At 36.7% G+C, this 12,725-nt stretch overlaps 1 protein-coding gene across 1 annotated transcript; it reads right to left on the reverse strand.

Annotated features, from left to right (window-relative positions):
• Positions 1-425: 425 nt before the first annotated feature.
• LOC144447142 (VPS9 domain-containing protein 1-like) lies at positions 426-12,560 on the reverse strand. The gene is made up of 15 exons (XM_078137048.1): positions 12,460-12,560; positions 10,353-10,425; positions 9,949-10,041; positions 9,118-9,261; positions 8,405-8,723; positions 7,545-7,662; positions 6,960-7,022; positions 6,181-6,324; positions 5,245-5,919; positions 4,746-5,211; positions 4,236-4,365; positions 3,301-3,512; positions 2,886-2,970; positions 2,322-2,426; positions 426-1,859 (listed from the first exon to the last, which is right to left on the reverse strand). The coding sequence occupies exons 1-15, from the start codon at positions 12,550-12,552 to the stop codon at positions 1,763-1,765; spliced, it is 2,817 nt and encodes a 938-aa protein (XP_077993174.1). The 5' UTR covers positions 12,553-12,560; the 3' UTR covers positions 426-1,762.
• Between the last annotated feature and the right edge of the window lie 165 nt (positions 12,561-12,725).

Raw genomic sequence — 12,725 nt, forward strand, 5'->3', positions numbered from 1 at the left:
GGAAATTATTTTGAGATGTAATAAATGTTTGGCTGCTAGAACTACTCAATAAATATGCAGAATAATGCCCAAGTTCTCCTTGAAATAAACTTTATCCCTTGAATACTGACACGCCCCTTTAAGGACTTGACAAGATAGAGCATATGTAAAGAAGGTGTAGAAAACAATGTATAACAGTCTTCAAAGATGTAAAGTTTGTTTAAAGTGGCCATATGGATGAGGATTGGGGTATTTATTTTGGATTTTTAATTTACAAAACAATTTTATCATGGCTTTCTACTTGAAAAACCAATGAGAAATGATGTAGACCAAGTCTATGTTTGTAACTCAATAAATTGCAAAAAGCTACAAAAAATGTGTGAATAGTTATTGTGCGTACAATAACAAACAATTTACACGTATATAAATCGTTTACAATATATTGATTACAAACACCGACTTGGTCTATGTTGTTTCACATTGATTTTTCAAGTAGGAATCCATGAAAAAATTGTTTTATAAATCCAAAAATCCAAAATAAATACCCAATCCTCATCCATATGGCCCCTTATATGTGTCAAGCAATAACTCTTTTCAAAAATCGGAAGTTAAGATAAAGTAAAAAACGGAGGTATGATAAAGAGTTATTGCTCAAAACATTAAACAAACTTTACATCTTAGAAACTGTTTCACATAATTTTCTATACCTTTGTAAATATAATCCTACCCGCATTAATTTATTATACACAGCTTATATACATTACTCATAGCCTTCGTCTAGCAGAGACACATCATTGAAACTCTATCTTACCCAAGAATGGTAAAAAAAAACATCCTAAAATTTCTGAACCCTTGAACAGCTGGAAGTATGATTTAAATATACCTTAAAAACCAATGTCTTGCATTTCATCTAAAATAGCCTTTAAAATTCAAATTATTTGAATTTAAATTACATTTTAAAATTTCAGCTAAAAAATTGATAACGTCACTAATTTCTGATCAAAATAGTTTCACTGGAAGAAAATGTTGCCATGGTATCTTGTATTGATTCTAACATCTACTTTTCAAAATACAGCCTTGCGCAAAGTGTTGTAGGAAAATCTAAAAACATTTCTGAAATTCTGTACACTTAAAACTCCTCATTTTTGTGGGTTCCACTTATTCATAATTGCATGCCAATACATTGTATTGTATTATCAAAATATTTCCCCAATAAATGTTAATATGTAGAGAATATACCACTCTTTGATACATAAATTGTGGTTTTACTGCCCTCACTCACGTAGGGTACATGCTGCCCTTTGATTGGTTGAATCTTTGGGCAAAGTGTGACAGAGGGAATTTGTCTGCTCATAGTAATCTGTAATTTGATTGGTTCTGACAGAGGTCAGAGGTGTCACCTGTCTGTTCACAGTAAGCTGTAATTTGATTGGCTGTGTGGGAAGGATCATAGAAGTCACTTGTCTGTTACAATAAGCTGTAATTTGATTGGCTAAAAGGGTAAACAGTTAGAGAGGTCACTTGTCTGCTCACAGTAAATTCCAGTTTGATTGGTTACATCTGAAAGGTCGGAAAGGTTATTTGCCTGTTTTTAGTAAGCTGCAATGGCTAAATCTTTGTAGGAAGGGTAAAAAGTCAGACAGGTCACTTGGCTGTTAAAAGTATGCTGCAATTTCATTGGTTACAGCTTTGTGGGAAGTGCCAAAGAAGTCATTTGATGTTACAGCAAGCTGCAGTTTCGTTGGTTAAAACTTTGTGGAAAGGGTGTCAAAGGTCAAACAGATCAGCTGTCTGCTGGTTCCTTCTCAGCCAGTTTACATATATAAGTTAATGCTGTCTGGAACGTAGTCAGACAATAGCCTTCTTCACCAAATAGATATCTGAGGAGATACAAAATGGATGGTTCAATTTTACTCAATGGCTTCAGCCTCCTTGATAATAGTTTCACTGTCATTTTTAGATACATGTTCTAGTGTCTGCTTCTGAGGGAAGGGAAGAAAGTGAATAATTAACGCATTTGGTAAGAGCTAATGGTACTTTTACTTCGTCAAAAGATTGTGAATATCAGAACGACATGCAAGAACATGAGACATAGCATTGACTTGTGTGTGTGTGTGTGTGTGTGTGTGTGTGTGTGTGTGTGTGTGTGTGTGTGTGTGTGTGTGTACATGTGCATGCACATGTTTGCCATGTATATGTCATGATGAACAATGCAGAAATGGCAATAACATTGTATTGTCCTGTTCTCTTAGTCTCCAGCTACTCACAGAAGAGATGGCATCAGTAAGGTGAGGTGTACAGCTTAGGAAATATATCTCGTGTAAGTTGAAAAAATGGCTTACCCTTCATGTATGAATTCTTCCATAACACTGCACTCCGATACTAACTGCGGTAACTGTGATTTGATAATGACAAAACTTAGTATGGGTAACAAATCATCACACCCTCTGAAATGGAAACAGTGATAATGTTATTGTCATTATATCTACTATACTGACAACACACTCGTGTAATTGTACCTCCACCCCCACCCCACCCACCACCAATCTCTTTATTTAACCTTTATACAATACCGGGTATATACAGTTCAAATTGTAACTCTGTTTGCATGAATTCATTATGAGAATACACAGTCTGAATGTCCATAGAATTTCAACATCTCGACCCCTAGTAATGCAATTACGTGATAGGATAACCACAAACTCCCCTGTAATAATATAAATAGTGTACTTATTCTAATAAAAGTATCAGTAATGCCAGTTTGATGACTCAAATTGTACAAACTGTTTATAAGCTGCTGTCAACTTAATTTGCCAAATCGGTTTTGAATGGCATTACATGACTAACATAGTGTACATGTACAGTTAGTACTGTTATTACTATTTGATGCTATATATTATACTTACATTGCAGATTCTGAGCTGTGTCTCGGTTTACCCTGACTCTCCATGTAGTCTTCAACACAAGTACAAATGATACGTGATGTTTTCACTGTTAAAAAAAAAATCATCAATGTAGAATAGTAGATCAACAAACAGTACAATAGGATCACATTTTTTAAATCTACCTAGGGAGTTCCAACAAGTGTCAGCATTTGTATAGAAACGGAGTTAGACTCCTTAGCATCATATAATGAACACAACAAATGGGTGTGACAGACTTAAATTTAGTGTTGCAGGTTGTATTCTATCGGTGCAGGAATAACACTAGCCGAAATATTTGGCTCTCTGACACAGCACACTGTTCGGGCAAATGAGAGTCAGCCAAACAGTTAAGTCTCTGAGCTAGAATTAGACAAAACACGAACAACTCTTTCCTTACCTATACATTCTAGTTTGTCCAGTGGTGATTGACAGCTGACAAGTCTTTGAATCTCAGTAACAGCTGGTTGGTAAGGGTAGTTGTCCTCAGAACCCATAATCAGTTGGTCCATCAAACACATCTTTCTACGCACACCGACATGTAATGGTGAAGCTGCCATGTATTTTGTCATACTTGTGGCTACTAACTGTTCCTTCTTCAAATTCACAAATCTGTACAGGTAAAGAATCAAAATGAATAAAATAAGGTATTGTTATGATAATAAGCTATTATCAGTGTTGATGCAGCAGTTTGAGATCACGATAAAGTAACAGCAGGCGGAAGTTTGGTGTAAAACAAATAATCTCTAATAAACCATTTTGTATGTTGGAATTTGAGTGGATTTCATCTACAAACCACCCCTAACAAAAAAGACCATTTTCTTCTCCCAAAATATTGTAACTCACTGAACGATAGACAATGTCTTGTGTTCACACTAAATTTTATTTACAGGGAGTACCACTACCTCTGCACAACACACCAAAAAAATACTATGTAGGAACTTCCAACTTCAAATAGCATAGTTGCAATCAAAAGAGTCTGAGCAAATGCTTACATACTAAAGACTGGTGGAATTATTTGTAATTTCAGTAATACATAATCATGGGTGATTGGGTAATACCTAATCAGGGGGTCAGTGCATAAACTGAGATTAAATTATTCGTGTTTGGAAACAATGTTTACAACAGTAACTTATATATGTTTATCAATAGAACGATAGATTTCCCATAATGGACAAGTCAAGATGGGATACATTTCCCATGATGCATCATTCAAGATGGTGGCACAGTTTTCCCATGATGCATCATTCAAGATGGCAGATTTTTGCCAGTTCCATATTTGATGGAAAAAATTTAATTTCACTCTTCCCATCTATCGTTGTTTTTTATCCTTACCTGAATAGAGCAAAAACCATTGACCAAACTGGTTGGAAAAATGGCGTCTCTATAGATGCTATGGTCTGGTCTCTACCTACTGCTGAATCTAACTCCTCATAGGCTACAACAAACATTAACTGAAGTTTATCTGCAATAAATCAGACAGTTACTGTAATCGTATGACAATGAATGCATCAGCTGAGCTCACTGCTCTACTTCAAAGTTTGAGGGCGCCATTTGCTGGAAAGGTCCCTCAAATTTTGGGACATTACAAGAAATTGATGTGTTCAAGTTCAGTGGCATGTCAAATTGGCTTAGAAGGCACACTGCTTGTGAGTAACCCATAGCAACAGTTCTAGAGGCACTCCTAATTTTGCTACATAATTTTGTTTGTCAGTAACACATCAAATTGGCTTGTGCATCATCCATAGTATTGGGAAAGCGAACCACCAAATTTTGGTACATCACAAGATATTGCTGTGCATCAGTGACGTGTAATATTAGTGTAGGCTGTACAATGAATCTTACCTAGGTACATGTGTACATCTTTAGTTACATCCGTCAAATGTCTATGGAAGGCATCTTCTTGCATCTTATCAATCATCACTTCAACAGAGTTGTAATCGGAATCACTTCTAGTTTTTTCAACGGCTACAAAATCATCAATCAATTCATCACAAGACGGTTCACTTGATGATGACATGGGTCTATTAGATGAAGCAATATTTGTGTCATTATTACTTGTATTATCGTCATTGCTATGATCCTTTGTATGTCCACCCACTGTGTCTGTTGTTAGAGTTGTATCCTCAGGTATAACCTTTGCCCCAAGGTCAGAGTTCACATTAGTACTGTTAGATTCTTCATTAGGATTATCAGTGCTAGATTGGTCAGTTTTTATCTGTGATTCTTGTATATTTTCAGGATAGGATTCGTCTGGTATCTTTGACTTATCACTGATAGTCCTTGTCTGCTCATCATCATCATCATCATCATCATCATCATTATTTTCATCATCTTTAGCAACATCCACATCATCTCCACTTTTATTTGCATCATCTTCTTGCTGTCCACTGAGTTGTCGTGCCAACCTATCACCATCGGCAACAGCTTGTTCCACATCATCTTTTATTGCATGTGTCACTTCCTCCACTGTCAGATTGTCCTTATCATTACAAATTACATCATCACTTTTCTCACTATTAACATCATCTTCATCCTTTCCAACATCCTTTGCTATGGCAACATCTCCATTCTCATCACCCAGACCAACATCCTTTGCAGCAAAAGTATGGTCTTCACTGTCATCAAATTCCCTTGAATTGATCCGTTGGAAAATTCTAAGTAATTCCACATTATCATTTTCCAAGTCATTATCCAGAGGCGATTTCATTTCATCCAGAGTTTCTTGCATAAGTTTTTCATTTCTGTGGTTCTCAACATCGTCATTCTTACCGTCGATGTCATCGTCATGGAAATCCAAGGGTACAACATCACTATATGGGACCTTAATTTCATCCAGTTCTTGTTTATTCTGTTCTATAATAGTATACAGTTTCTTGTAAATGTTATACTGGTATTTCTGTAAGAGTTGTGTAATGGGGTGTTCTTTGCTACTGAGTATCTGAGTTATCAGTTCATCTATTAGTTTGGTATCTTGTGGTGAACTCTGTAACTTCTCTCTCCACTGCAGCAACCACAACTAGAAACCAATCAAAACAATACCTTCAGGGTATTAGACCATACAAAAGGGGTTGTTGCATTTCATTTGAAATGCTTACGTTAAACACCCAACAAACCATTTCTAGAATGCTCTTGATCTCCTCTATGTGAAGATGCAAGTGAATTTTTTTTAGAAGGCCTATGATTCAAAACGTTTAACTTTTTTCATTTCATCCCCGACACTCCACATCTAAACATATACTTACTTCTGTATTGTAGCTTTAACCAACTCTTGACTTACGTTATTATGTTCATATTCCATAACACTGGCATAGATTTGTCGTCGTTCAATTTCATCAGCTGTTGGTGCACTATCAGTTGATGAGAATCTCTCAGCTGCTTCTTCTTGTAGTCTACGTTGACGTTCCGCTATTTTCTTGTGAAGCTAATATTCATCTTAGTTAAAGACTACAAAGAGTGACATGAATCTTGATGTATATATTACACAGTGCTGAGATAGCGTCGCTAACTTCCATTAGAACACATTGTTTTCATACAGCCTTCAGTGATTGACTAAGATCTTTCTGTGGTATTCACTGGTGACCCATAGTGACCTCAATTTGCATAGCATGAGGCACTAGTTGTGTTCTATTTCCCCTAGGGCACAAACAGTCAAGTAGCATGGGAATCCTTTTGCTTTGACTATGGACAGAATATATTGCTGAGAATGTGATGTATCATAAAACACTTATTGTCTTGCTGTATTTGGGCACTAGTTTATGCCATATTACCCCTCATGTTGTTATGTAGAAAAATATTTCCCTCGACTAAAATAGTTGCTGCATAACATCCCCCAGGCTAAGTAATAGACATCTAGTATCTACTAGTTTTCTATATACATGTATTATACCATAATCTTTTGGTGTTGAACCTCAGTAACATGACAGGGTAGATTTTACCTGCTTACCACCCTTTAACAAAAACACTGGTAGGGAACCCTTGCAACATGACAGGGTAGATTTTACCTGCTTACTACGCTTTAACAAAAACACCGATTGTCAATACTAAATGAAAGGATACAGCTTCTTGCCTTGCTTTGGCTATTGCCATGTTGTCCATCAACCGTCTCTGAAGAGTTAAACTCTGTAGACATGAAGAAGCAAACATCGATAAGAACCAGTTTTACTGAAACATATACCTAATGAGGTGACTGATGCAACAGTATTAATCAAGTGAGTAACAACGAATGTTCATGGACTCTAGGGTTACAGTTATCGGGAAATCATCACTAAGCTCACAGAATCAACACAAATTTGCGATTTGCTTTCCAAAATCTTGTTGAATCTGTGAGTGTGAGTAGAAATTTTCATTTATAACATTCACCGAGTCAATAAATACTTCAGTAGTATGGACTTCATCTTATCCTTGACTAGAAAATTGTCAAAGATCTGAAAAATTAATAAAATATTTTCAAATGATATACCATCCAGAGCACTGTAGTTTTGTTCTGGATGTTAGACATAGTCGACCTTATGCCTGTTGTTTAGGTATGATATCGCTGTTCACATTTTTGATGCTATACACTTTGACATTATAAGGCAAACGTGCCATGTGCAATTTGATTGCAAAAGATAAGATTTGTAAATTGTATTTCCCTATACTTACAACAGTAGTCTGGTCTTGTGTAGATCTGGTATAGAGTCTATTCATTCTAGCTTGGTAGGCTGTTATGAGGTGTTGGTTTTCAAGGTAAGCTTTTTCCAATGGACCCATGTGCTGTAATCTAAGTAAAAGTTAAAGAACACATTATTTTGTCAGTCAGTGAAAACTATCACTAGCCTCCATTTACATATACACATAGTACCTCCCAGCATTCCTAGCTCCTAGCTGTGTGTAAGACTGTTTGTGATTACAGTATAAATGTTAACTGCTGTAGAGATCATAGATGCTCATTCCGTGAAAAAGTCAGTATTTTATGATAGGTGGTAATTAGGTAAATATATGTGCGTTCCCTAAGTCTCTTACTAAGGTTCCTCACCAAACTTAATGTATGGTCCAACGTATATGGAAATCTGTGCAAATTTTACCTGATTTCCCCCAGTTTGACAACAAAATTCCCACACTTAGCAAAAACACTGTAAAATCAAGTTACTTTCAGGAAGGTTTCATTGTAGCAGTTTGAAATTACATGTATATAAAGAATTACATAATAATCTGGGCACTGCAGTGTTAGTCATAACTTTTTTGAGGCACAACTTTTTAAGGCTTTATTATAATTCTCGATACCTGCAATAGCATTTTATTTCATGCTAGAGGGTCAAAATAGAACAAGAAGGTCAACTTATTCTTATACACACCTTTTGTAAGGCATGTGTAGCATGTGGAACAGAAATCATTGCGCTAACCAAAGAATAAAAAGATGACTGTTACTTTTATGATTCACCTAGGTGGTCAAATTCTATTTCAGGTACTGTGACTTATACACTGTGCATAGTTTGAGGATGTCAAATAACACAACTGCGTACCTTTTTCTGATAGATGCTGTACTTGCAGCCCCTTCTTGACCTATACTTGGTTGAGATTGTAAAGTTTTCCTGTAAGACATCATAACAGTGCTTGTACTACCAACTGACGATGACACACTTGGTGGATTAGACGACAACTCTTTTCCTGGGACACTAGGTAGTCTTGATATCAAATCATCTGTTGTTGCTGATGGTCTAGTTGTCGTGGAACTTGGCAGTTGACCACCTAGGCTGGCTGTTCTTGCACCACTTCTGTAAAAGTGGCTTGGTATTGATGATGAGTGTGTCATAGGTTGGTTGCTTGCATACGTATATGTTCCTAGTCACCAGGAAGAATAAGAGAAAAAAACTAAACTTTTCAAAAGCGTACACTATTTCGCTTTCCTCATGTTGAGGGTGTGGGACCATAAGTGTGGGACAGAGTTAATCATGTACTCTGTATTAAAGCATAAATATTTTGTATAGCTTTTGCTCATTGGTCAATAGTGGGTGTATGCATAGATTGATGAATGGAATGACGCGAGATGTAATGTGTCCCAACCATGAGATATTCATATTACTAGCTAGCCACTGAATGTATGTGAATCTGTTAGTCACAGTTTGTCTCTCTGCAGAATTGTGAATCTCTCTTATCTCATTAAACCATATGTATTCCATTGCTCGCTCAACTTGCAATAATAACCTCAGGTAGAATAACTTTGTCACATTCTCACCAGTGGCTGTACTGGGTACTGCTGGGTAGAGTTGTGGTTGCTGTGATACTGTTGGCATAGTTACCATTGGTGGTAGTGGTGTGTATGGTGGTGGCAAGGAATCTGGATACTCAGTGGGACATGGACCAGATGTGTCATCATTAGCTGTGAAGTGAAGGTATAAAGATGTGAGAATACCAAGATGGAGATGGAGATGTTGATATGATGTTGTTGGCATGACAACCACTTGCACCACACTATTAGACAGGTAAAACATTTGGGAGCAAATTATGGTATTCTGAGGATGTGATATCAAATATGAAGTTGTAAAAAAGCTAAAGCATGAAAATGATTTCTAGGATGATTTTTCACCATGAACAAATCAAAAAGAAACTGAGCGGCAAAATATTATCTTCAAACTTTGCTTTACTTTTTGCTCAGCAAAAATTTACTCATGGAAAGTTCAAACAGTCAGGATTTTCACTACAAACTATTAGTGAATTTTCAAACTATAAATTTACTGTAAGTTTGAACTGACCTGACTTGAATAGGGAAATTGCAATCCAGACTGAGCATGCTCAGATGCAAAGGACTATGGGATTATCTGTGGCTATTGTAATACCCAATCTGGAGCTACCGATAAAATAAACCTCCCACAAAGGTCAGAGTGACTATGAATTGATTATCTGTTGTTACAAACAATGTAACAATATTGTTTACAATACTAATTGATCAGCATATATTATCCCATTTCCCATGATGCAGCATTCAACATGGCGGGTTTGCAAGTTCCCTATTGTTCAAGGGATACTATAGGTCAAACAACAACAAATGCATGAAGTAGACACTTACCTATTTTTTCTGCCAGAGATTTAATTCTATCTGTACACTGATCCATCAACTTGAACATCTTTTGTGTATCTGCATGTCGAATACCTTGAAAACCTACACATAAAGAAACAACTAATAAATATGACAAAATAACACAATATCTTAGGAGAAAAAATTGTTCATCGGTCTGCAGAAGCCTGAAGGGTTTTCAGTTACTGCAAATCTTGGCAACAACAACATGTAAAAACAAAGGAACGCTATAAAGACATCTGGCAGCATCATTTTGTGGTTCACATTTATAACTTTAAGTGTTCGCCACCTGTGTGGACTGCCTGATTTTTGTCAAAGTTAATAAATAAATAAAAATTAAAACAAAAACTTGGCAGAAATAAACTCAATATTATGAGATTTTTATCAAAACTTACCTTTTTGAGTTGCATCTTGGCTAAGAGTTTGACCAATTGATTGTATACATGACAAGTACTGTACATATGCTTCCTGGAAAAGATCAATGGGTTTTATATGTTACTAAAGCCTTAAACACAGTGGCACCGCTCCATCCCCACCCCTACTCACCCCTCACCCCCAAGCAATTCCCAACCTCTACTTATCAGTAATTCAAGTAAGGTAATATGTTTCAATCTACTAGACGGTTTCTATATTTCGAGTGCGTCAGTGCAGAAAGGTCGTATCTGCTATGCAATTGTATACTGCAGATACGACCTTACTGCACTGACGCAACGATTTTTGAACAGCCCTGCTTGCAAAGTTTGACTTCTCAATTGGGCAAGATTGACAATCAGATCAATGGACTATCATATTATGATGATATCACAGACAGTCTTTTTACCTTCTTTTGCGACCATGTCCACTAGACAGTAAGAAATGTCCTATTGTTCAGCCCTATCAGGCTTCTAAACTACTAGTTACAGGCAAGGCCTATATCTTTTGATCTAATTTGTAGACACAAATTTTCAGAGCCGTAGATGTGGAATGATAGCTGATACCATGACAAGACACATGAAATCACATCGTACAGACTACATATGTACCTGATTCAATATGACTGGAATCAGCAAGATTCTAGTTATTGTTACACAGTATATTAAGCATGAAGAATGACACTGTGATATTATGATGTGTTAATGTTAGTTGGGGCATGAATATTTACTGAGTAATACAGTAATTAGTACATCCATGCATAGGGTTAGTGCAGTAATAACTTTTGCCTACATGTATGTATATTCAGTTACTCCTAAGTTGATTTGCATAACAGTACACAAGCATAGGTCAATATACAGATGGCTGGACATGGACAATAATGATACTGTTTGAATTAAGAACCCTGGTAATAGAGGGGAAAATCCAGTAAATCTTGTATACAATTCCACACTGTGTACAATAATTCTGGTGGGGGAAACGTACAATAAAATACCAGTAGAACTTAGGCATATTTTACCTACTTTACTCTGAAGGGTGTCTAACTAGAACAGTTGAAGATACTAGCGAAAACGTTATCCAACTCATCGCAAGCAACTGAGGTTGTGATTTCAGTCAGACTTTCTAAGTATTCAGTAAAAATCATCCTCTGATCAAATGATAGTCTGAATTCTGAAAGGATCTAAGATGTAAGTCTATAGCTATTGTATATAGCAACTTTGTACACAGGATCGCGGGGGGGGGGGGGGGGGGGGGGGGGGGGGGGGGGGGGGGGGCAGTGCAACTCTTCACTAACTTTCCAGGTGCTCCAATATTAACATTCAACTTGCAGACGATATTTTCTGTTGAGATTCTCCTGGTGTTGCACATTGAAGTTTTCTAGCTTTTTGGGGGTATCTCACAATATAGAAGATATATAATCATGGAATATTAACAATAATCAGAGGATTTGTTGCATTTGAACAGTGGGTTTACTTTTTTTTTCCCTTTTATACTACACCCACCACAGACTGTGACAAAAGACACAGTTGATCATAACTATCAATTTCTTGAATATTTATCCCATATCTTCATCTATCTACTACAGTGCACCACACAAGTCTGGGACCACAGTCACTTGTGGGCTAAATGTTCTATTCAAGGATGACCCTCATAAAATAGTATAACACTTTTGGGATATTAGGTATTCATAAATACACCAGTGACGGTAGTTTGAATATTTGTAAATACCTAGGCTAATAACGTGAATGATTTGTACTAGGATCGGACCATCCTTGAGTAGAATATTAGACCATGAGTGAATCACTCAGTGTGTCTGGATCTGGGACACGCATCTTCCAAACTGTAGTGACACAGTGATAGCAGTGCCTTTGGTTTTATTTTAAAAGTTTAGATTTTTATACTTTTTGCAGTCTATCATCAATACAACACGTGACACTGATAAGTTATACCTGTAACACGTATCACAGATGTTACTCACACATCCATACACGAACTGAACGGGTTGCACGCTTCAACTTCAGTACAGAATATTTGTAATGCATTGATCATGTTACAGATATTCAATATTAATTTGTGACCAATAACACTCACCTCCGTTCGGTTCTGTCCGTCCAACGTGAGAGCTTGAATCACTCCCTTCATAACAATCTGCAAACTGCTTTCATTCCGATTTCTTTGGTCCATCCTTGGTTGGTTTTCTCCACTAGAATTCGGAACTTACTACGAACGCACAGGTGCACGTACTCCGGACAACCTTACAATGTCAACATTGTGAGTTCAGTCGGCCATCTTTCCTGTAAGATTGTTCCATTGATCCGAGGACGGCATTAATGTGCATCTGTGAGGAAGATTGTCGA

Source organism: Glandiceps talaboti, chromosome 16, assembly GCF_964340395.1.
Source record: "Glandiceps talaboti chromosome 16, keGlaTala1.1, whole genome shotgun sequence".
NCBI lineage: Eukaryota > Metazoa > Hemichordata > Enteropneusta > Spengelidae > Glandiceps > Glandiceps talaboti.